At 44.1% G+C, this 26,315-nt stretch overlaps 1 protein-coding gene across 1 annotated transcript; it reads left to right on the top strand.

Moving 5' to 3' along the window:
* Positions 1 to 1,253: 1,253 nt before the first annotated feature.
* Positions 1,254 to 25,664, top strand: slc37a1.S (solute carrier family 37 (glucose-6-phosphate transporter), member 1 S homeolog). The gene is given in 20 exon segments (NM_001091083.1): positions 1,254 to 1,570; positions 3,399 to 3,478; positions 9,763 to 9,844; positions 10,850 to 10,979; positions 11,328 to 11,406; positions 12,056 to 12,191; positions 12,464 to 12,540; positions 12,656 to 12,822; positions 13,249 to 13,280; positions 13,621 to 13,692; positions 15,265 to 15,393; positions 15,711 to 15,801; positions 16,001 to 16,063; positions 18,742 to 18,827; positions 20,393 to 20,441; positions 20,702 to 20,775; positions 21,367 to 21,445; positions 22,939 to 23,036; positions 23,388 to 23,452; positions 23,979 to 25,664. Coding segments are annotated over 19 exon segments (1,581 nt in total). The 5' UTR covers positions 1,254 to 1,570; positions 3,399 to 3,422; the 3' UTR covers positions 23,995 to 25,664.
* Positions 25,665 to 26,315: the final 651 nt, after the last annotated feature.

Below are 26,315 nucleotides of genomic sequence, written 5' to 3'. Positions count from 1 at the left end.
GGGGCCTGGTGCTGGACTTGCAGCCGGGCCCCTGCCCCCCTCCGTACCAGATTTTTTCCCCCCGAAATTGGCTTATGCAGTGTGCGAGCTGCCGGGGCGCCCTGAGGGGGTGTGGGCCCTCGCCCAATTGCACCCCCTGCTCCCCTGGTAGTTCCGCCACTGCCTGGCCCTCCTTGCAGGCAGGGGCGATCCGCCAATGAGGCGAGCTGAGGCGCTCGCCTCAGGCGGCATCGCCAGCTAGGTTTCCAGGGGCGGCAAAAAGCCGCTCCTGGTGCCTTTAAGAGCCGAATTTCCGGTTTTTGAACCGGAAATTCGGCTTTACTAGGGCGAGAGAGCGCAATTGCGCTCTCCGCACTAGCGTGAATCGGGCTGGGGGGGCGGCATTACTGGAGCCGCCTCAGGCGGCAATGGATACAGAAACGGCGCTGCTTGCAGGAACACACTCACATAGGAATTATAGGGAGGGTTATATGGAGCAGTAGGAGGAGTTATAGGGAGTGTTATTCAAAGACACATTTTCATTGGTCTTCATTATTTACTGCTGGATAAAAGCTAAATAACTCAAATTCCTTAAATACTAAAAAATGAAAACCAACTGCATTTTGTCTCAGAATATCCCTCTCTACATCATACTAAGAGTTACTTTAAGGGTAAAGACACACAGAGCTACTATTAGGTGCATATGCACTCGCATGAACTGCAGGCGGGTTCGCAGGGGGTGCAGGCCCTGGTACAATTGCATCCCCTATTTCATAGCCATGGCCCGTATCTGCTACTAGTAGGTTTGTGTGTATTTGTCCTAAAGGTGAACAACCCTTCCATATCATTACGTGGCAAAAAGAGGGAGGTTGAGCCTCAGGGTTAAACTGCAAATATGTGGCAGCCAGTCAAAAGGCCATTGTCTGTCAGTGGATTCTGGGAACTGTAATTGCACATTTCATAGATGTGAAGTACAAATCTTTTTTTCTATTGATGACAATTCATGTGTTCACATGGGCTTTGAGCCTGTAGCCCCCTTCCCTGTGTATTGTAGCCCCTCAGTGTATCAGGCAATAGGAATGCTCTGGGTAGTGCTTCTACTAGAGGATAAACAGAAATTACAGAAGGACAAACAGGTCGGCACACCAGTGAGTCAGTGAGCAACACCCGGCTGTTCCTCAATCTTCAGTCCAGCCAAACCGGTCCGACCAGTCGCCAGTGAGACTGAGGGGATGGAACTGGGTGGAAGGACATAGTGACACAGATAGATGAGGGGCAGAGGGACACCACACTGTGACTTACACAAAAGAGCTGGGTGATAAGTTACAGAGATCCTGGGTGCAGGGAAAGTGGTGGGTGCTGTTAGTAGGGAGAAGTTGGGTGCTGTTATACTGCTGGGTGCTGTGGGTAGAGACAGGATTGGGTGCTGCCGGGGGGAGGAGGAGGAGGAGGCGAGGCTGCAGGTGGTTAGGAGCTGAATGAGGAAGTAAAATAAAGTGACAGTTACTAAAGGAACCAGAACCTACAGACAGAGCCACCGGAAGACCTGCACAGAGTCACACGCAGTCTACCAGGAGCAGCACAAATACAGGTGATTGGGGGCATTGAGGGGCTCACACATCCCAGTGCATTCTGGGTATCATTTGCTGCTGTGGGGGGGGGCATCTATTTAGGGAGCACTGCTCATAGGGCTGGAGGTTTTGCCACCAGGGAGGGGCAACTCTAGTCCCTCTGGGCTTCCTGTTCCTGAACAATAATGGCAATATCTGGGCCCCACTGATGCTTTCACTGTGCTGGTCATGGAGGGCCCCAAACTTCTCATTGTACAGACCCCGTGATTTCCTGTGTCAGCCCTCTGTCTGTGTTCAGGGGTCTTACAGACTCTCTGGGGCTGCATAGGCACAACCTTAGGGATTCACAAGGGAGTGTGAAAGGGGCATTAATCGGCACAAAGAGAAGGGCAACAAGAAACCAAACGAGAATTCTATCACTTCCCCTTCCGTCTCGCTACATGGAGATGAACTGTAATATGCACTGGGATCTTGAGTTCTCTTTTCATCTATAAGGATTTTGTGTGATGTGTCTGTGTCCTTTGTGTATATATTTATAACTTGCCTTTCCCCATAACTGATCCCTTCCATTCCCTTTATCAGCTTAGTTGCTCTTCTCTGTACTTTCTCTATGTCATTACTGTCCCTTATATATTTATATATAGTCTCTTCTCCAGTGTAACCATTCCTAACTTGCCTTTCCCCATAACTGATTCCTTCCATTCCCTTTGTTAGCTTAGTTGCTCTTCTCTGTACTTTCTCTATTTCATTACTGTCCCCCTTATATATTTATATATAGTGATAATATCCCCCTTAACTGTCTCCTCTCCAGTGTAACCAACCCCAACTTGCCTTTCCCCATAACTGATCCCTTCCATTCCCTTTATCAACTTAGTCGCTCTTCTCTGTACGTTCTGTATTTCATTACTGCGCTGTTTCATCTAGAACCCAGAACCGAATTGCATGTCCTAGAGAGGAGCAGTGGGGCAGTGACATGTGGGGGCCCCTAAGCTACATTGACACTGCCTCCCTCTGAGGTCTGGATAAGTAAAGATCGCGCTCATCCGGGAGCAAACACGCGCCTTGCCTTTCGTTTTCTCCAGCAGCACTAATAAAATAAATATTAATAGAAAAGATATAGAAATAGTAATTAAAGAAAAGTTACATGGGCCCCTGATCACACTGGGCACTGGGACATTCAGATCATAAAAAGCCTATAGAGAGAATGTGCTCAAGGTTAGAGATACATTGGAATGTGGAGCAATTTACCAGGGATATTAGAAGAGGTTTCACATTCTTCACACAATTGTTTCTGATTCACCACTGGAAAAAAACCAATATGGAGATGCCATGCACTTAAAGGCATATGATATAAACTGGGCCTTGAGGCTGACATTTCCCAAGTAACTGCCTGGTAAAGTCAAGTGTATTCAGGGTGGAAACAGTTCATTGTCAGTACATTGGGTGCTGAACTGGGAGTGAGCCCAGTTGCGTCACTAGAAACAATGTGAGATACTTAGAGGGTGAAACGCGCACAGGGAAGTGACTGCTCCTGGAAATAGTGCGGCCCGGCTACTGCCATTGTGTGGCTTTATGCCAAATGGCAGAATGTATTGGGCCTCTGGGTACTTGACATGTCAGGGCCTACAAAGAATCTCAGTCAGAACCTTCTTTCTTACTGAGATTCAGTTGCTAGCCCCCCCCAAAGGCTGAGTGTAAGCTCTTTGAATCAGCTACCTGTTTCCTGTTTTGATACTTTAGGTAATGTGTGCTTTATTGAAAATGACTCCCATCATAGTTCTGTAATCATTAAGTACCTTTCCCATGAGCATTTGCTTATCTCCCATATTCTGGCTTTTCTTTCAATAGGAACCTTGTGCCTGAGACCAGTTCATGGCTGCGCTGCCTCCGGGGATCCGTCTCTTCTTGTCCCTGTCCCGGGATCAGTGGTGAGTATGGGGGGGATCAGACCATTGAATGGGACAATACTGTACCCACAATCCTGCTTAATAACCCACTGCTCCACCCTCTGCCCCAGCCCCATCAGACCTGTTTTCTAAAGGCACAGAAACTCTTATGATTTACTGTACATTATCCAGTACTGTTGCAAATCGGCATAGCTTCCTCTTCTAAACAGATATTTAATTTACTTATTCTTTCTTTTCCAATTGGATTTATTGGCAAATGCACAGTGACAAATAATAATTGCACAACAAAAGTAAGTTAGCATACTTGAGATGGATAAAAACAAATAGATTACAATGCAAAGTAAAATGTAATATAGAAAACATTGCAAATTCCAGAACTAACTGCAAATGAACAAACTGAATAACACTTTCCTCTCTATCATTAAAAGAAATGAATGATGATAACATAAGTAACCTATGGAACATCAAGGGGCAGTGAATAGAATGCTCTCCGGGATTTAACATGAATTTATTAACCATCAGTTTGTCATTAGAATTGAAAGTATCTAAATAAGGGACCAACTGTTCAAAAAATGTCTTTCTAATTGCTAAATTTCCATATCTAAAACTGACAGCATCCTGTAGACTTGATAAAATGTCTTTTAAATCAGGAGATTTCTCTTGAATCCAATACAAGAATATTGATTTACGAGCTGCTGCTAAAACCAAATTGGTTGAAGGTTCATTTTTCCCAATGTTCTTTCCCTTAGGGTTGGGGCAGATTCGGGGAGATTTAGTTGCCTGTCGACGAATCGCCTCTTCTGCCGGGGCGACAATCTCCCAGAACTGCCTTCCGTCTGCCTTCCGCATGCTTGAATGAAGATTTGCCGGTGCTAATGCACTTGCGGCACTTCAATTTTCGAAGTCACCCGAAGTTGCCTCACGAGGAAACTTCAGGCGACTTCGGAAATCGAACCGACGCGAGTGCATTAGTGCAGGCGATTCTTCATTCAAGCAGACGGAAGGCAGGCGGGAGGCAGTTCGGGGAGATTGTCGCCACGCGGAAGAGGCAATTGGTCGCCAGGAGACTAAATCTCCCCGAATCTGCCCGTCTGCCCCAACCCTTAGGTATAGAACAAATTGCAGAGTTAAGGTGGCCATACACTGGCAAATTAAAGAAAATTCAACAATTTATCTGACCGTGTATGGGGGCTTCCGACGGGTGTTCCCGATTGATATCTGGCCAAGAAATTGAATGGGAAGGTTTAATTTTTTAGGCGAACGACCGGTCTGAGCCCATTGCTTCCCGTTGTAATCTGATTGTTGAGCCCTAGGGCCGACCGTTCAGATTAACCGAATGTAGCACACCGGGGAAAGATCTACTCGTTTGGCGGTTTCGCCAAACAAGCGGATCGTATAGTGTATGGCCAGCTTTAATGTGTAAATCTAGTAAGACTCAGAGAGATAGATTAAAAGCAACATGTCGTTTTTTCTTAAGGAAACTCACAAGATTTTCCCATAAAGCAAAAAGAGTTGGACATTTCCACAGACATTGAAGAATTGAGTTTTTTTTTTCCTTGTACTTAGGGTAACTAGAGTAAGTTGAGCCATCTGGGTTATTTAAATAAAGTAACATAACTCAAGTGGACCAATCTAAAGTGTTGAACTCTCCAGTTCTCACACTGGATAAGCTTGTTGTAATTTTTTAAGGATGATAGTAGGTGACGGGATGATATCAATTCCCAAAAGAGATGACCAAATCCTCGCCACCTTTAGCAAAGGATGATGACTATTGAGAGAAGGTCGTTAACACAAGTTGGTAATAGTTAAATTCTATTTAAAGATGGATCATCTATGATATTTTGAATCATTTTACAAATAGGGAGTTGATCAATCGCAATAGAGTTTTTTTTTTTTGCTTGAGAAGATCAATACCAGTTACAAATTTTAAATGTACAAATCTATCACATTCATTAAGATCAAATTTAGATTTAACAATCTCCCAGGATAAAGGTAACTCTGAGCTAGCATCTGCAGCCTGTTGTAATTGGGTGATACCTTTATTTCTCCAATAAGGAGTTAGGGATCTTCTCTCAATTTTGGAAAATAAACCTAAATCAAACGGAGACAAAAAGGGTGAAATTTGATAGTTGCTCCCATGAAATTTATGAAGTGTTCTCCAAGTAATCATTTACTTATTATACACCTGCCCTGTTCCAGTGATGCAATGTACCCCAGGGGGGGCACACAAGGGATTTGGGACAGGGGTAGCTCAGCACTGAATTGGCTGATTCTTTGCTGGAATCACTTGTCTATTGTTACATTGTACTGTATGTTGTAACTCACATATCGATCAGAGTAAAACCTTACAGTAAAGAACCCCTTCCTATGATCTCCTTGCCTCTACACCAATGAATCACTTATTCCACCTCTCTTGGTAGGGGACAACATTGGCACATTTATTCTCTCCCAATGGGCTGCATAGTTAGTTACATAGTTAAATCGGGTTGAAAAAAGTCAAAGTCCATCAAGTTCAACCCCTCCAAATGAAAACCCAGCACCCATACACACACCCCTCCATACTTTCACTTAAATGATATATACCCATATCTATATTAACTATACAGTTTAGTATCACAATAGCCTTTGATATTATGTCTGTCCAAGAAATCATCCAAGCCACTCATTAACAGAATCAGCATCACAAGATCAACTGGCAGTGCACAACCTCAATGTCATCACTGTCATCTGATGATTGGCCCAAGGGCCCTACAATTGGATCAGCTCGATATGTACCTGCACAAGAAGGCCTTATTGGCCGAAGATCTATTTGATGAGGTTTCCAAACCTGTAGGTTTATGGGCAGCTTCAGGCTTGACATTTTCTTTCAACTCTGAACCTGGGCTGGCTGCTATTTGTACTTATGTGTTACACTTTGTATCTCTCCCATGTTTGTGAGAATTCCTTTACTGACTGCACACCACCCCTGCTGGGAGGCTGTTCCCCGTATCTATCCCCCTTACTGTAAAGTAACACTTCCTTATGTTCACTCTCCCTCCTATTCCTTTACTGTATTAGTCCCACCGCCCCTGCTGGGAGGCTGTTCCCTGTATCTATCCCCCTTTCTGTAAAGTCGAACTTCCTTATGTTCACTTTCACTCTCCCTCTTGTTCCTTTACTGTTTTAAGCTGGCCATAGAGGCAAAGATCCGATCGTTCGGATCCTCAAACGATCGGACTTTCCCATTTCCCGACCTGCCACTAACCATTCAGATCAAATAAAGTAGTTAAAGAACAGATCAGCCGATGTTCTGCCCCTGACAGCAATCGTACGAAAGTTATGTCCGTCAAAAAGCTGGTGACAGTCTCCTATTGAAAAGTCTTCGGATCGGAAATACATGCAGAGATATTATCGGCAGCCGGCAGAAACCTGTCCGATCGACCAAACGACGATCTCCGTGGGATGAAAAATGACGGGACTCTCCACACACGGTCCGAAAATCGTATGAATCGAGGATTCGTACGATCCGATCTTTGTGTCTATGGCCAGCTTAAGTCCCACCACTCCTGCTGGGAGACTGTTCCCTCTATCTACTTCCCTTTCTGTTAAGTAACACTTCCTTCCAGTTATCACTTATTGTAGATGATCATCAGAGGCAGTGCTTGCTTCCAGTTTCTTCCACATTTCTTCCACTGCTTCCCCAGCCCATACCTCCCAATTGGAACATTTTCTATGGGACAATCCCAGATTATTGCTGAAATGTCCTGAGTTTCTCTCTGATCTCTTGCACTGATGCCAGATAAACATACAAAGTTTATGAAACTTAATTAAAATAAGAGTCTTTTTGGCAGAGAGCCCAGAACGGTCAGCCCCTGCACTGAGATACAATTGTAACTAATAAGTAAAACAAGTTTCTGCATTGCATTGCTCTGGGGCTGAACACAACACTCACACTCATACCTTTTACATTGTGTATTAAAGGTGCACAAGTTTCTGCTTAGTGAGATGAATGTGCCATATGAGGCATTGTGGATGGTAAATCATTTTGTATTTGCCATTTTAGCCAGGAAAATTTTCTCTCCTTATGTTTTCATTTAACCTTTTTGGGATCCAAGCACAATGTAAGGGGCTCTTTGTTCCTCTACTATGAGGAATGGACCCCAGCTCAAGGTTCATTGGTTGAAGGCTCAATGTAAGTCAATTCCTTTTCTTTCTCTCTGTGCCACTGGCACATGCCTTTTGGCTTTGCACCAGCTTTCAGTGAAATCTCAAGGTAACTGTCAGTTTCCCTACACCTGTAAATACACCCTTTAAAAAATAAGGACCGCCCCCTGGGATCTTAAGGTGGCCATACACGGGCAGATAAAGCTGCCGATATCGGTCATTTAGACCGATTTGACATCTTATCTGCCCGTGTGTGGGGACTTCCGATGGGTCTTCCCGATCGATATTTGGCCACTATATCGATCGGGAAGGTTTGATTTTCAACCCACCTTCGGCCGAACGTTCGAATTACCTCCGATATAGCCATGCCGTTAGTGGCATATCGGGGAAAGATCCGCTCGTTTGGCGATGTCACCAAATGAGCGGATCTTTGAGTCTATGGCCACCTTAAGGATATACGGTTCACACAAACACACCAAACAAACTATACTTGTTAGGTCACATGAGCAACAGACAGAGTTCTGTATTTTGCTTCCACGCTTCTTCCTGTTACAGCTATAGTTGTAGTATTTATGGTCAGGTGATCTCTGAGGCAGCACAGTAGTGATGTGCACCCGACCCTAACCTGCCCACTCCCGACCCCCATCCGACCTGAGCCCGCTGTGACATCACAAAAGGGGGCGGGTGGGGCAGGCGGAAGTCTATAAATTCCGGCGCCAGGTCGGGCGGGTTCAGGCCGACCCCTGGACAAAATGCGCGGGTCGCGCGTGAGCTCTTCTCCTGCTCTTCTCGCGCATTTTGTCCAGGGGTCGGCCCGAACCCGCCCGACCCGTGGGTAAACCCACATCTCTACTGCACAGAGTTTATCACAAAATGGCTGTTCAAGGCAAGAGATGTAAAAGGGTAATATTTACCTAAATATATATATACCCGTTTGGAGAGATTCTTTAATATGCTACTTTATTTGATATAAACTGTTGCTTTAGTATTCATTTTGGGGGTATAGTTTTCCTTTAAAGGGGACCCGTCACTCTATATAAATTATTTGAATCTTGTTTCCTTCAGTCTGGGAGTTCATTATTATAGCGAGCAGGCAGGAACCATTTTGTGGACACTGTTATTAAGACAAGCCTTGCATCATCTCAGCATTTTGTTATTGCACCAGAATGGGGGACCTGATGTCCATCCCCATACCCTGAGTACACAATTAAATGGTGAAGAGAACTGGAGGAATGTGGGGAGAGCAGTGACATCTAGGAAGTACTGAATGGAAAGTGAAAGTAATTGCCTAAGGCATAGAGGAGGGGCAGACAATATTTGATTGGCAGCTGAGATTTTTAAATGAGTTTACAACAGCTATGAATGCTTTAATAAAAAATAGAAATCGGTTTTCATTTTTAATTTGAAAAGGACTTTTATTATACAGATTTTTGTGTCTGGGTGACAGGTCCACTTTAAGCACTGATGTTTTTTTTAAATTTTGCTTTCATTCTTACGTGTGATAATGTCTGTTTCTGTCCCCATGTACACTTTATACTTAATCAGGGAACCATTGGTATCAATGTCTAGGATCCATCTTTTTCCCATTGCTTTTACTGACAGCACTCACCTAGATCTCCTTCTGACCCTAACTCTCTAATGGGAGTTTACAGTGGTAGGGGCAGGGAGTATGTAACTCAAGCAGTGGGTGGGACTAGAACACTCTGATGGGAGTTTCCAGGTGGAGGGGCAGGGAGGCGGTATCTCAAGTAGTGGGTGGGACTAGAACACTCCGATGGCAGTTTCCAGTGGGAGGAGCAGGGAGGCTGTAACTCAAACAGTGGGTGGGACTAGAGCACTCTTGTCGGATATGTCTTTGAAGATTCTCAAAAGCAGGTAGAGTAGGGGGTCGAAACAAGAGGCTGCTAGGGTGAGATAGATAGGTACTGGTGGGCACGGTTAGAATCAAGGAAAACAGGCATGGAATGGAATGTACTAGGAGATCCAAAACACTGACTTTGGTGTATCAAGCTGAACCAAGAACAGAACCATCCAGTTGGGTTGACGTCCACTATAATGGTATTTTGGGGGCTCTTGTTTGGGAAGGGCTCCTCCTACTTTGCTGGGGTACAGGCTGTAAAATTTCCATGTGACAATTACATTTTTGATATGTTCTGTTACAGGTTTCGGGCTCTGGTTCTGGTTCTCACCTTCCTGTTTTATTGCAGCTTTCATTTGTCTCGAAAGCCAATCACAATAGTGAAGGTAAGTAGAGTAAGGAAGGAAAGGGGTGCAGGGGGAGTAGGGAAAGAAGCAGCTGGGGTGCAGTGGGAGTATGGGAAGGGAGGTGTTGGGTGCAAGGGGAAATAAAAAGGAAGAAATTGAGTACAGGGGGGAGTAGGGAAAGGAGCAGTTGGAGTGCAGGAGGTAGTAGGGAAGGAAGCAGTGGGGTGCAAGGGGAGTAGGGAAGGAAGCAGTGGGGTGCAGGGGGAGTAGGGAAAGGAGCAGTTGAGGTGCAAGGGGGAGTAGGGAAATGAGTAGTTTGGGTGCAGGAGGGAAAGAATTAATTGAGTGCAGGGGGAATAGAAAAAGGAATGATTTGTGTGCAGGGGTAAGTAGGAAAGGAGGGGTTGGGGTATGGGGGGATAATTGGTGGGCAGACAGCATCAGAAATGGGGTGCAGATGGAAGGGGAGGAGCTTGGGAAAAGATACAGTATATTTATATGAGTATATAGTATATTTATGGGTATACTGTTTTTTTTATGGGGGAAATACAGTATATTTATGGGGGTATTTATGGGTGAGATACAGTATAATTATGGGGATATACAGTATATTTATGGGGGTATGCAGTATATTTATGGGATATGCTGCATATTTATGGGGGATATACAGTATAAATTATGGGGATATACAGTATATTTATGGGGATATACAGTATATTTATGGGAAAAGATACAGTCAGGGGCGTAACTACAGAGGAAGCAGAGGGGCCCAGGAGGTATAGGGGGCCCTATGAGGCCCAAATAATGAGCAATTTCAGTAAATATTGGTAAAACAGGACAACCTTTGGATATGTTGGGGGCCCTAAAATTAATTTGCTGCAGGGTCCAGTAATATCTAGTTAAGCCACTGGATACAGTATATTTATGGGGGATATACAGTATATTTATGAGGTGGAACAATGACACAACAAAGCAAGTGAATATAGTGGGGCTGCAGATCTTACAATCTAGTGTTTATCTCAAAGGAAGTGATTTGTGTTACAGGGGGAGCTGCACAGACATTGCTCAGAGCCACATGAGGTCGAGCTCCACAGTTACAAGGAGTTTGTTATTCTCAATCAAGGGCCCCTTCACTCAGTTCAGAATGCATCTCGCTGTGGTTGGGCCCCGTTTGGTAAGATCTGGAGATATAATCATAATTCTTTGCTAATAATCTCACCCTGCCCACCACTGCCTCTGCACAGAAACACCCCAACACTCTCATCTGCCCCCCAAATGACCAAACCACTTAGCTGCCCCCTAATGACCCATCATTTGCCTAACCTTCACAGCATCCCTCATCTTCAGTCACATCTGCTCCAAAGCATATTTTCCCCCGTACAGATTCAATCACACCCTCTGCAGCACATTAATGCACCTCCCTCTCCAGCCATGCTGTTAGAAAGTGACCCCTACTTGCCTCTCCCTTGTCACTCCCCTCTCTTTATCTTATTTGCTATGCTTTCCCATTATGTGTCCTCAGATAAGAAGAATTACAAGCAGCTCCTGGGGGCTTTGGACTATTCCTTCCTGTGCGCCTATGCTATTGGCATGTTCCTCAGGTAAGTACAAGCTGGAATGCACCTGTGCACTAGGGGGTGCCATTCTCTATATCAAACTGTGTGTCTCTGTGTGCACTAGGGGGTGCCATTCTAATTCTGTAACTGTTTGTCTTGGTGCACTAGAGTCATCCTTATCATTTGACTCCATTCGCACCATGGGGCACTCTCTGCCCACTGAAATAAAAGGTGCCCCATTTATAATTAGACATTACATTCTCCTAGCATAAAGAACAGACATAAAACATACTGCCATCTTTTATTCTGTCCAGAAGCCACATTTATAGATATTCTTGTATTTATGTCATCATGATTGCTCGGAGCAGAAAACTCTTTTTAAGTAAAACAATCCAATTTTTACAAAGCAACAAGCTTAGAATCCACTTGTTTCTTGCCTGTGTTTACTGTCCCTTTAAATATTTGTAATGCCATTTCCTGCATAGTGTTCCCACATGGCAGCACTCACACTGAGCCAACATAGCATTGAGCCCCTCCCCCTTGTTAATTGTTGTGGTTTTCAAGCCTTGGCCCCTCTCCAGTCTGCAGTGGGATAGGCTGCTTCTCTTTTGTACCCCTATGGTCTAACCCCATGAGTAGCAGGGTTGCACTTACCTCTGGCTGAACCTCATTTCTGTCTCTCTGTGCCCCCCAGTGGGATGATTGGGGAGCGCTTGCCTCTCAGGTACTTCCTCTCCTGCGGGATGTTGGCCAGTGGCTTATTCACAGTGCTCTTTGGCTTTGGATATTTCTACAATATACACAACCTGTCCTACTACATCATCATACAGGTAAGTACCCGTTATTCCCAACAATACTCATGCTCTTTCCCCAAGTGGCACAATAAGTCATGGCCTGCACCTCACCATTCTCAGATGAAGCTCCTGGGCATTCCCCCAGTTTATCGCACCACCTGGACAAGAGGGTATTCCCTTTTGTAATATATCCCCTTAGTATTCTCTTCCACAATAGACCCCCTGGTTATGCCCCTGGGAATTACCCTTCAACAACTGCCTAACTGACTCTTGCTAAATGCCCCCTCCCTGTTCTTTGCCCTCCTCAGGTACTGAATGGTTTGGTTCAGACCACCGGTTGGCCGAGCGTTGTCACCTGCATTGGAAACTGGTTTGGGAAAGGAAAGTAAGTCCTGTGTTGGTATAGGGTGATACTACTCAGAAGCCCTGGGTGGAGAAGGTCTGATGGTACTTATTAGACAAAGGTTAACTATTTTTGGGGTATTTATCTGTGTCCCCAGGAGAGGCCTCATTATGGGAGTGTGGAACTCGCACACATCAGTTGGCAACATCCTGGGCTCTCTTATTGCCGGATACTGGGTGTCAACGTGCTGGGGGATGTCCTTCTTGGTACCCGGAATGATCATCTCCTTCATGGGCATCGTCTGCTTCCTCTTCCTTGTAGAGCGTGAGTACTTCCTGTCTGTCTGTTGTCCATGTTCTTTTTTTCCTGTCTCATCCCTTGGATTCCTTGTCAGTCTGTCTGTTTCCCACTTGTCCTCTTCCTCTTCCGCACATAGAATTCTTCCAATCAATTTGTCACCCTGTCTGCCTGTCCGTGTGTCTGTGCATCTGCCTATGGCTCTGCTTATTGGCCATTAAATAATAAAATAACATAGCAGATGAAGTTGTATTTTGGGAGAACCAGCCAGTGTGATATGGGTGCTGGGTGGTACCATCAACCCCTGGATAAAATGTCAGGATGACTGGTAATAGGGGGCAAAGGTCACTGCAGTTATTTTAGTCCATAAGGGGGATCGGGTTCCCAGGAGCCAAACCAGGGACGTCCCATACATTTATCGGACTAATGCTGTCTCCCTTTCTTCCTTTCTAGACCCTCAGGATATTAAGTCTGAGCCCACACCGGTGAGTAAATCACAATCTCTATCTTCATTATTATCCCTACTCCCTTCCTTCAATACACAGATACTACCAACATTGTTTTCCCTAGTGATAGACAATGCTAAACGTAGCCATATTTTTCTTCATTCCACATTCTAACAGCCATACTGTTTAGCTTATTGTGAGCCCATTTTCTCTATATTTGTATTTATACCTATGGATGGGAGCTGCCATGCTGTTTAGCTTATTGTGAGCTCCTTTTCTCTGTGTTTGTGTTTATACCCATGGGTGGGAGCTGCCATGTTGGAAAATGGCTCTTCCAAGTGAATTAAAACCTTTCCTACAATCTTCTCTCCTCTTTCAGGCCCCTCAAGGCTCCCATATATATAAAGTCCAGAACAAGTTGCTACAGATTACAGAGCCTCCAGAGCAGCAGGTACCAGGAGGGGAGGAAGTTTTTTTTTTAATGTTCCATGTTAACCCATAAGAACCAATACTGTATAATTACTTATTATCATTACTGGAGTTCTGATTGGTTGCTGTCGGTCTCAGCACTATCCTAGACTGGCAGTTATATTGGTAGTAATGATCTGATTTTCCACTGGGCCTGAAGGACTATTGTGATTGGCCCAATGGACAGATTTGTTGGATGGTAGAGACGCTTATGCAGTTGAGGCCAGTGGCCTAATACACACACTCCCGGCTTAACCAATGATTCCCATATATACAATCCTTTGACCAAAGTGATTCTAGGGGATAATGGGACAAGATGGGATGGGATTGTATGTATGGACCATGATGGGATTATGAGGGCATCAACTTAACCCCAACCACAAATTTCAGTTAGTCTGTATTCCCAGTTTGGCCAATGCCCCATATACACAGTCACAGAATTACCTGGCCATGGATCTGTGTGGATCCTCATACTATCCAATCAAACCACAGTCAGTCTGGCAGGAATATTACAGGGTCCTTATCAGTGTGTCTGGGGTGAGTCAATGACCAACCTGGAAATGATGGAGACTGCACTGCAGGGGTGGTTCACATTTAGGTTAACTTTTAGTATGTTATAGAATGGATAATTCTAAGCAAATTTTCCATTGGTCTTCATTATTTATTTTTTATAGTTTATACATTATTCACTTTCTTCCTCTGACTCAAATGGGGGGGGGGTCACTGACCCCATCTAAAAAACAAATGCTCTGTAAGGAAACAAATGTTTTACAATGTTAATGCAACTTTTTATTATTTATCTTTCTGTTCAGGCCTCTCCTATTCATATTCTAGTGTCTCATTCAAATCAATGCACGGTTGCTAGGGTAATTTGAAACCTAGCAACCAGACTGCAGAAACTGGAAACCGGAGAGCTGCTGAATAAAAAGCTAAATATCTCAAAAACCACAAATAATAAAAAATGAAAATCAAATGCAAATTGTCTCAGAATATCACTCTCTACATCATACTAAATGTCAGTTTAAAGGTGAACAACCCCTTTAATTCAAATGTGTTGTTGGCATGGCAACAAGTCACCCCTATGGACCCTAAGCGACCCTAAGCAAATCACAAGGACAATGCCCTTTTGCCAGGGTAACACATAATGGGCCAGATTCAATTCAGTGAGAAAAAGTTATCTCATGGTTTATCACGAGAAAAGTCATTGACGAGATGTAATTCGAGGAGAAAAAACTTTTCTCTAAATTCAGTTGCAGTTTTTTCCCCATAGACTTCAGTAGAGTTTTCTCGTGATAAACAGATATTTTTTTTATTTAAATTAAAATACATTTTTTTTAATTAAATTGCATCTTGTCCATGAGTTTTCATGTTATTAACCCCTTTTTTCTTTTTGAAATTATACTGGCCCAATGCCTGCAATTGGGCACACGTGAATCAGCACCACAGAACACAGATTTGTTTAATTGCTCAGATCACTTGCTCTTTAGGCTTCTATTGCCTCTGTCTCCGTGTCCTCATCATCACTTGTCTCTTCTCTGGTTTCCCAAATGAACAGGAGCTCCAGGACACTCTTGAACCTTCTCCCATCTATCCCACCCATCATGTCATTGTCCTACAGAAAGAGATCAAAATTCCAGGAAATGGATCTGCTGCCATCAGTTTCCTGGGGGCACTCAAAATCCCGGTAAAGAAATGGGGGCGCAGTCACAAGTTAGAAATGTGAAAGAGAAGGAGGTGCAGTGGGAAGATTAAATGGGGATGGAGAGGAGAATGGGAGGAGTAAGTAAAGGGGGCATTAGTAATGAAAGAGAGAATATGACGATAGGCACATTATGTTGGGGACAGTATACAGAAATTACACGCGTGCTTATTGTATATAGTTTATATATGGAAAGCATATATATATATATATATATATATATATATATATATATATATATATATATATATATATATATATATATAGTCATGTGATGTCCTTCTTTGTGTCTCTCTCTGCAGGGGGTAGTGGAATTCTCCATGTGTTTGCTTTTTGCTAAACTGGTCAGTTACACGTTTCTCTTCTGGTTGCCCCTTTACATCACAAATGTGGGTAAGTCCCTTCCTTATACTCTTTTTTTCCCACAGGTTTTACCCCATGGGTTGAGTTAATCTGTCCATCATCACTTCATGTTTCCCCATTTAACCCTTTTTAGTTTATAACTCCACCTACCACCCCATAAAGGCCTCTTTATCACTCCTCCTGTGTCCCTATATAGCCTGATCTGACCATCACTGATTGGTTCCTCCAGGTCACATGGATGTACGGCGAGCTGGGGACCTTTCAACACTTTTTGATGTTGGAGGAATTATTGGTGAGTTGTAGGTACTTCTTTGAGGGCACATTTGCATTTTTGGGCACTTTGGATGGGATCCTAGATATTGAGTTACACAAGGGCTTTTATGTACTTTTTTTTCAAAAGAGAGAATTAAGGTCTGGGAGGTTTGACACCAAGGGCAAGGGTGGTAATCTATGCCAAGTCCATCCCACTACAGTCATGTGTCTATATTTTTATACGAATGTGACCTAAAACATTATCTGATCTTCAAACATCCTAAAAGTAGATGAAAAAAACCCAGTTAAACTAAGTTAAACAAATGAAACATGATTATTTATTTGGTCATGTATTTATTGAAAAAAACGATCCAATAACATTTCTGCTCATGGCAAAAGTAAGTGAATCCTTAGCATAATCATGTAATTTGAAGGTGAAATCAGAGGCATGTGTTTCAGTCAATGGGGTGACAATCAGGTGTGAGTGAGAGTTTTATTAAAAGAATGGGGACCCAGCAAAGCTTGATCACACATACAACATATTTGTGGATGGGCATCATGGCTAGAGCAAAGGAGGTGTCTGAGGAGCTCAGAAAAAGAATTGTTGATGCCCATAAAGCTGGAAAAGGTTACAGTACTGTCTCTAAAAGGTTTGGACTCCACTAATCAACAGTCAGACATATTGTGTAGAAATGGAGGAAATTCAAGACCTATCGAGAAGTGGTCGATCATTAACGATAACTCCAACCTACAAAAGGTTACAAAGGAACACAGGGTCACTTCTAAGCAACTGAAGGCCTGTCTCATATTGGTGAATGTTAATGTTCATGAGTCCACCATCAGGAGAAGACTGAACAGCAATGGTGTGTATGGCAGGGTAGGAAGGAGAAAGTCCCTGTTCTCCCCCAAAAATATTACTGACCCTCTACTTTTTGCCAAAGATCATGTGGACAATGTGAAGCATACTAGAAGAATGTTTTGTGGATAGATGAAGCCAAAATAGAACCTTTTGGCTTAAATATAGAGTGTTATATTTGGAGAAAGCAAAACACTGTATTCCAACCTTATCCCATCTGTGAAACATGGTGGTGGGAGTGTTCTGGTTTGGGCCTGTTTTGCTGCATCTGGGCCTAGACAGCTTGCCACCATTGATGGAACAATGAATTCTGAACTATACCAAAGAATTTTAAAGGAAAATGTCAAGACATTTGTCCGTGAACTGTGGGACATGCATCAAGACAAAGTCCTGCCCTTAATGCAATTGAAATGTTGTGGAAAGAGATAAAGGGAGTGGTTCTTGTGAGGAAATCCACGAACATCCAAGAGTTGAAGCTGTTCTGTATGGAGAAATGGGCTCCTGCGCATCGATGTGCAGGACTAATGTGCAGCAGTTACCCCAAACATTTAGTTGCAGTTATTGCAGCACAAGGGGTTCACACCAAATACTGAGTGTCAGTCACACACAGAAATGTTATTGGATCTTTATTTTTTCAATAAATACATGACCAAATATAAGAATGTTTGTTTCATTTGTTTAACCAAGTTTTTTCATCTACTTTTAGGACTTGTTTGAAGATCAGATGATGTTTTAGGTCACATTCATATGAAAATATAAAAAATGTAAACGGGTTCACTAACTTTCACGCACGACACAAACTTTCACGTACGTCCTTATCACATTATTTAGCATGTGGCAGAGTTAGTGGCAGACATGCAGCAGCTGGCACAGGAACGGTGAGATGATACCAGGTCTAACCACCGGACTGCTGCTCTTTTGAACCAGTGTTGCAAGCAGAACAATGAAGCTGCTGCCCTTGAGCAGAAGAGTGCCCCCTTAGCAAAGAGCTTAGAATGCAGATGTTTGATTAAATCATTTGTGAGGTTCCCATATTATCTGGGCACTGGTGAGAAAACAGGATGAAGGTGCATTACAATGGACTGGAGATGAAAATAGTTGAACTGGGGATGCGGATTTAGTGAATGTGGTGGAACGAAATAGATTGGTTACTGAGGGCAGATCTACACAGGGAGCAGGTCCGGACTGAGAATTAAAATAGGCCCTGGCTTTTCAGTTATACAGAGGCACAATCAGCCCACACAGAGGCCCAAACAACCCCCACCAGCCCACTAAATACTGACTTTCTATGGCACCTAATAGCAGCCCCTCTGGTATTTGCCAGAACCCACAGATTGCCAGTCTGGGCCTGACAGGGAGGTATAAAGACTTCTGGATTGCTCAGCTAAGTCTTTTCTGAGCTTGAAAAAATCAGCCAATTAGGAAGAACACACTCTGGACTGGCTGACTCATGGCAAGCAAGAGAACGTGTGCAGGTGTCAAGGGAAGTCTAACCCCTAAGGAGGAGGAATATGTTTATATAACAAATTGGTTCATTAGAAACGTTCATGTAGATATGCCCCACCCCCACTGATATAATAGATACAAGAAATGCAATGCTTTGTGGCAGCCAGGCTTGGAGTGTACAGTCTGTGGCTTGAGGACTGGACAGTGGTTCAGACTAGGTTGTACAAAACCCAATGGTGGGGCATTGAGCTTGGGCTCGGGAAAGGGAATTTATTAGGGGAAAGGGATGGTTGGTATTCTTGCGTGTTGGGAAAAAAGATTTAGGGGAACTTGAAAGACTGGTGCAGGCAATCAAATGAGGATGGAGGTGTTTTTTCTAATGGAATCCAGACCAATGAATTATTTTCTTATTTTAGGTGGAATTGTGGCTGGAGTCATTTCTGATAAAGCTCAAAAGCGTGCCACCACCTGTGGATTCATGTTACTTTGTGCTGCCCCCACAGTAAGTATAATTTCTGCCCCTTATTCCACCTCCAGCACCCTCATTCTGCCCCCTTATTCCACCACCAGCACCCTCATTCTGCTCCCTTATTCTACCACCAGCACCCTCATTCTGCCCCCTTATTCCACCACCAGCACCCTCATTCTGCCCCTTATTCCACCACCAGCACCCTCATTCTGCCTCCTTATTCCACCACCAGCACCCTCATTCTGCTCCCTTATTCTACCACCAGCACCCTCATTCTGCCCCCTTATTCCACCACCAGCACCCTCATTCTGCCCCCTTATTCCACCACCAGTACCCTCATTCTGCCCCCTTATTCCACCACCAGCACCCTCATTCTGCTCCCTTATTCCACCACCAGCACCCTCATTCTGCCCCCTTATTCCACCACCAGCACCTTCATTCTGCTCCCTTATTCCACCACCAGTACCCTCATTCTGCTCCCTTATTCCACCACCAGTACCCTCATTCTGCCCCCTTATTCCACCACCAGCACCCTCATTCTGCTCCCTTATTCCACCACCAGCACCCTCATTCTGCCCCCTTATTCCACCACCAGCACCTTCATTCTGCTCCCTTATTCCACCACCAGCACCCTCATTCTGCCCCCTTATTCCACCACCAGCACCCTCATTCTGCTCCCTTATTCTACCACCAGCACCCTCATTCTGCCCCCTTATTCCACCACCAGCACCCTCATTCTGCCCCCTTATTCCACCACCAGTACCCTCATTCTGCCCCCTTATTCCACCACCAGCACCCTCATTCTGCTCCCTTATTCTACCACCAGCACCCTCATTCTGCCCCCTTATTCCACCACCAGCACCCTCATTCTGTCCCCTTATTCCACCACCAGTACCCTCATTCTGCCCCATTATTCCACCACCAGCACCCTCATTCTGCTCCCTTATTCCACCACCAGCACCCTCATTCTGCCCCCTTATTCCACCACCAGCACCTTCATTCTGCTCCCTTATTCCACCACCAGCACCCTCATTCTGCCCCCTTATTCCACCACCAGCACCTTCATTCTGCTCCCTTATTCCACCACCAGCACCCTCATTCTGCCCCCTTATTCCACCACCAGCACCCTCATTCTGCCCCCTTATTCCACCACCAGCACCCTAATTCTGCTCCCTTATTCCACCACCAGTACCCTCATTCTGCCACTCACTTCCTGTGACACTTTGAGGGCCCAAAATATAAACTGCAGGCAACACAGTCAGTTACAGGCTGACCCCTCTTGTAAACATGTACAGTACAGGATATGCTGGGTCTGATGGGGTAACAGCACAAAAGGGTGAGAGGGTGACAGACTGATAGAGTGAGAGACTGATGGGGTGAAAGACTGGTGTGGTGAGAGGGTGAGAGACTGATGGGGTGAGAGGGTGACAGACTAATGGTGTGAGAGGGTGAGAGACTGATGGGGTGAGAGGGTGACAGACTAATGAGGTAAGAGGGTGAGAGACTTATGGGGTGAGAGGGTGGCAGACTGATGGGGTGAGGGACTTAGAGTGTGAGAGACTGAATTACCCACTCATATTATCTCTTTCCCCCTGTAGTTGTATTTCTTCTCGTCGGTCAGTAACATGGGGGTAAATTTCACTGTTGGTGAGTATCCCAGGAAGTCCCCAAAATATTGCCCCATCTCATTTGTATGCATTATCCCCATATTTCCCAGTACCCCAATCACACTGCCCCATGTGAGTATCTCTGTGGGGATCATTTGATCATTATGGGAAATGGGATATGTTGGTGCTGTATAAACAAACCACAATAATAATTATTATTAGCACATAGCCCCCATCCGTATGTGACCATGTGATTGTGGTGTCTCTTATTCCACTGACGGGGCACTGTCACTCCCACAGGCATGCTGCTGGTCTCTGGGGCTCTGGTGAATGGACCTTACGCTCTCATTACAACGGCTGTGTCTGCTGATCTGGTGAGTTTAGGGGGGTCTTGTCCATCATGGGGGGTTGTCACCCTAGAGAATCCTCTCCCTCATTAATGCCCCTTTTACACCAGCGTGTGACCACAGTCAGTCTGACTCTGAGCTGACATAGGCTGCAACCTTTGTCTGAGGGCAATTGCCCTACAACAGCATTCCAATAGCAACAATGGGAATAATAGGAAGCAACATCAGGATTTGGGGGGGGGGTAAATATACAGATAGGGACACATTGCTAGGGAGAGTGGGAGAGTTTTATGGGTTTGGATTCCTTTCCATGTTTCAGGTGGGACCTTCTCCTCACATCCCCATATATCTCTTGTATAATTCTACTAGTGGCCAAATGTAGAGAGACCTTTGCATCATGTTATGTGGCTGTGTATCCCCCTCTCACCAGGCTAAAAGCCCTAGCTATTGTCATATGTAGGCATTGGGAAAGGTTGGGGTGATTTTGTATATCAGGACTTTGGGTGATGTTCCCTTTCCATTGTAATGGGCTACAAGGGAGGAGGAACTGGGGGCTCTTTGGAACTGGTGACTGTGTCCCATGAGCATTATGTGTCTTACTTACCCTTTTCTCCTTAGGGGACCCACAAATCTCTGAAAGGCAATGCTCATGCTCTGTCCACTGTTACTGCCATTATCGATGGGACTGGGTCTGTGGGTGAGTCACAGTGTTCTGCTTCTCTTTTATCTGCCCTTTGTGACACCAAAAACTGCCCCTTGTATGTGCCCCTTGTACTCCAGTCTAACTGTGCTACCTCCTTACTGCCACCCTGCCCCACCCTTTCATTAAACAACTACCTCTCTACATCTCACTACCCCATCCCTTACTATCTTACTGCCTCTCTCTGTCCTACTGCCCCATCCCTTACTAACATACTTCCCCTCTCTATCTAATTACCCCCCTACTGAATGGGAGTCTGTCAGGGGAAAGCATCCTTTTTACAAAAGTTAATAGTGCTCCCCCAGTAGAATCCTGCATTGAAATCTATTTTTCAGAAGAGCAAACAGATTTTTTTTATATTTAATTTTGAAATTTAAAATGGGACTTGACATGTTGTTAGTTTCCCAGGTGCCACCAGCCTTGTGACTTGTACTCTAATAAACTTAAAGTGATACTGACACTAAAAAATGAATTTTAGCATATGAATGTACATTAAATGTTACCTATAGGTCATGTTGATCATTTGTTGCTGAGAGGTTTGTTTTTGTATATAATTGTTAGTTGAAGTTCCTAAGCCTGACTCTCTGACACTCTGACACTCTGACTTTGCCAACCTGACTGTCCCATCTCAGCCTGTTAGTTACAGTTTCTAATGCTAACGGACTCCTGCTGCACAAATATGGCAGCCCCCTCATACAGGAACATGGGAGATCAGACAGGTAATGTAAAAGCATCATGCAAATACTTTATGGCAAAGTTAGAAGTAGCTTGCAAAGCCAATATTACAATAGATGTAAAAAAAAGTTTAATTTCAGTTGTCAGTATCTCTTTAAGTCACTCTTTACTGCTGCACTGCAAGTTGGAGTGATATCAACCCTTTATTTCCCCCCAGCAGCCCATCAGCAGCACCATGGGAAGGTACCCAGATAACAGCTCCCTGACACCTGCATTGCTAAAAAAAATGCCTCCCATAACCTAGTGGTAGATATCAGAACAGCACCCAATAGTAAAAATCCAAGTCCCACTGAGACTCCTCCAGTGACACTGAGTAGGAGAAACAATAGCTTATCTGAAAGCAGTTCCATAGTGCAGTGCTGCCTCTTTCTGAAAGCGCAGGATCAGACTCAATGAGCTGACATGGCTCCTACACCAATATCCAGCTCTTGTTGGTTCAAGAACAACATTTGAAATCATAGAATGAATTATTTGCAATATACACAGTGTAATATAGTGATAAAAACTACCCTATAAATTCATACCAGAATCCTTTTAACTCACTGCCTCGATCTAGAAGCTGCACAAGAGGCTTCCCATTCTGGTTTTCTCTCTACCTCTCAGTGAAATGTTGCCCCCTTGCATCAAATTATATTCTCACAGCTTTTCCCTAGATTCTTATCTGAAGCTCTTATTTTAAACTGACCCCATGTTATTACCCATGGCTACTCTTGTGCATTTTTACCTTCCTGACACACCTTTTTGTCCCCCTGTAGGTGCTGCGCTGGGGCCACTGCTTGCCGGACTTCTGTCTCCGTATGGATGGGACAATGTGTTCCTTATGCTCATGCTGAGTGATGCTCTTGCCCTGCTGGTGAGCACCATGCAACCCCTACCCAGTCTGATTCTTTAGGGGATTGAACTGATTATGACAGAAGGGGCTGATGGATGTAACAGTGTTAATATCATCCCCTAATGGGGCATTAGCCAAGGGTTGCAGGGGTTTCTTCTCAGGCTGATGGGATTTGGGTGAGGTTGGGCAGTCATACTGCTAATGCTGAAATGCCCACGTTATTAGTGGCTGATAATCACTGTTATATTTGGCCGTTAGCCAAAATGGCTATGGCAATGCTCCATAGCAACCAGGTGTGCCCTGTGATTGGTTAGATACAATATTGAGCTTGTTAGAGTAAAACTAAAATATTGGTGTGGTTTCTTTCCTCAGTTTCTGGTGCGGCTCATAAGGAAGGAACTAAGTTGCCACCGGCCAAACGTACAGGAGACTACAGAGTAAGTACAGGGCAAGTAACCCACCTGTACACATCCCGTCTTCTTCCACTGCCCCTCCCATATACCTATAAATACCCCCCCTGTGTCTGCTTCCATTCCCCCTCCCATATCCCTATAAATACCCCAAATGAATATATTCATACAGTATGTGCCACTTTTCCATGTACAGGTGTCTCTAGTGAGCTCCTGATTTCCCTGCACCCCCTGTGTATTCCCTGTGGCTCTGTATTAGTTACTCTGCATGTTTGTCTGGAAGGGGAAAGTGTAGGGGGTAAAAGGGCAGTCGGTGGGTTACACAGGAAAAGACCGAGTTGGTGATGTTAGAATACGATGGGGGGTCATTCTCTCTTGTACTCATACTCATCTCGCCCTCACCCCTTTATTCTATTAGGCCTGACTCTATTACTAATTATTACTAATTATCTCATTATTAAAGTCACATGTTTCTCTCCCTTTCATTGTGATTTCATTTATTTCCCAATATCAGTGATTCACTTCTCTCCTCATCTTTCTTTTCTCTTTACAGATACAAAGAGCACTGAGCAGCCTCCTGTCTATTGTGTGTGATTGTGAGTGAGTGTGTGCTGGTGAGTGTGCACTGGTGAGTGTGCTGGTGAGTGTGCTGGTGAGTGTGTGCTGGTGAGTGTGTGCTGGTGAGTTTACAAGTTGAGAGACATGGGCAGTGGGCACAGTGACTGTGTAGAAGTGATGGGGCACCTGGTGTATGTGGCACACACTGCCTTCTGTACCTGCAACTGGGAACAGATTTGGGGACAGAGACACAATGGGGTAGATTTACTAAAGGGCAAAGTGGGCGTTTCTAGAGAAAATTCACCAGAAATCCCATTGGACATCAGCAATGTACTAACAGGCGTAGCGGACAATTCACTAGCGAAAGAGTGCAGTTTCGCGCCCTATCGCCAGGCAAATGAACATTAATCTGCAAATTTACTAAACTGAGAATATTATAGAACGTTACCTATTTCGCCAGAGTTTCCTTCACCAACTTAGACCTGGTGAACTGATAAGATAAAGCTACACCCTCCTCGATCTTATGTCAGTGACATCATATCCTGTGTGCCGGAAAGTTGTAAAAAAAAAGTGGGATTTTAAAGTGGGATTGCCTTCAACAGATTTTTGTGTTAACCATGTGATGGGCATGGCACATTTGTTTTAGGATGGGCTCATGTCTAGGACATTAGAGGATCTTTTTAACTTTTATTTTGCGTCCTTGGACTTTTGTAATTATAAGTGGCCTTCAAGCATTTGCACTTTATTTGCACTTCTCTAATAAAGACATATATATGACCTATATGTGCCCTATTCAAATTGACCTAAGCGTAAGTGTACTAATGAAGTTTTGCTAGGCAGAAATGAACACTAGTGAAAGATCTCTATTATTCGCACTGACAAAGTAACTCTAGTGAAACTTCGCCAGCGTTTGGCTGTTGAGACGCAACTTCGCATTTTAGTGAATTAGCGTAGTGGTTGCAAATTTACTCCTGTTGAAGTGGCGTGAAGTGTGCAAAGCCTTTATAGGCAAAAAATGTACCCTTTAGTAGATTCACCCCATTGTGTTTTATATCATTTCTCTCTAAGGTGTTTGTAAACGAGGTACAGTACCCAGTTTGTGTGTGTAAATATACTAAGTATACAGGCGACTATGGCTGTGTGTGTGTGTGTGTGTGTGTATACTGAGTATACAGGTGGCTATGGCTGTGTATAGATATATAGTAAGAAAATTCAGACTATGAAGTTCTAATTTTTTTGTGATGGGGAAATATTATTTATACAGATTATTTATTTTTTTATCTCTCAGGTATTTTCTGAAATAATCAATGTAAAATTATTTGATGACTAGGGAGCCTTCAACCTCTGTTTATGTATACTCGGTTACATTGTGTGTGTGTGTGTATGTGTTACACTCACTGTTACATGATACATTTCAGGGCCAGTGTGAGTGTGTAATGAGCACATGAGTGTCCACTCACTGTTACTTGCTGCTTGATCAGAACCCATGTGCATTGGGGGGGAGGGTTCAGGTGGGACCAGGTATTTGCTCTGAGTGCAGATCTGGGTATTAGGGATAGAAATGCCTGACTGCAGGAAAGTCGGGATATGCACTTTAATAACGGATCCATTTCCTACATAGGTCTCGCTTTATCCCCTGTCACTGAAATGTATTGTCTTTTAATAAAGAAATGTCTCCAAATCTTCTGCTCTGTCTCTCTGTGCCCAATACATGGGAATTCACTGGAACTCACTTGCAATCAGAACGTAACAAGCTCCAGTACAGCGGCACCAACAACATATCATTACCCAATCATTAAGGGGAGAAGTCACATGGATACAAAGATTGGACTCTCTCTCCCCAATAGGATTAAATGAGAGTTAAATAATGTATGTAGGAGGGAATATTCTGTAAGAGAGAAATAAGATAGCTTTTAAGATATTTTATTGTTGTATTTTTCTAGGTAATGGGCAATAATGTGTTACTGACAATCTATGAAATATATTGAGATGGACTGAATTTTGCACTATGGGTTAATTGATCACATGATTGTGTCACATGTTAAGAGGGATATTTAAGCATACGGTTACACTAAGTGTGTTTTGTACCTGTGGAAGGGGGGAAAGCTTTCGCCACATTTTGTACTGAAATAAATTTAGTAAAAGGCAATTGCCGGTAGTTGTGCTTCTGCCATACAAAGTCACTGGTCTGGATACCATTTGGCCTGGAAGGTGCCAGGGAGGTGAAACCCTGGAGAAACAAGTATATGGAGTGTGGAAGAGATTTGTTTTTGGATTCTAAAGAGACCATTTCCCAAACATTCCAATCTGTACTTGCCAATAGCACAGGGAC

Source organism: Xenopus laevis, chromosome 2S (genome assembly GCF_017654675.1).
Source record: "Xenopus laevis strain J_2021 chromosome 2S, Xenopus_laevis_v10.1, whole genome shotgun sequence".
Classification (NCBI taxonomy): domain Eukaryota; kingdom Metazoa; phylum Chordata; class Amphibia; order Anura; family Pipidae; genus Xenopus; species Xenopus laevis.
Note: the sequence above shows the minus strand (reverse complement) of the source record. Positions and strands in the feature narration are given on the sequence as shown.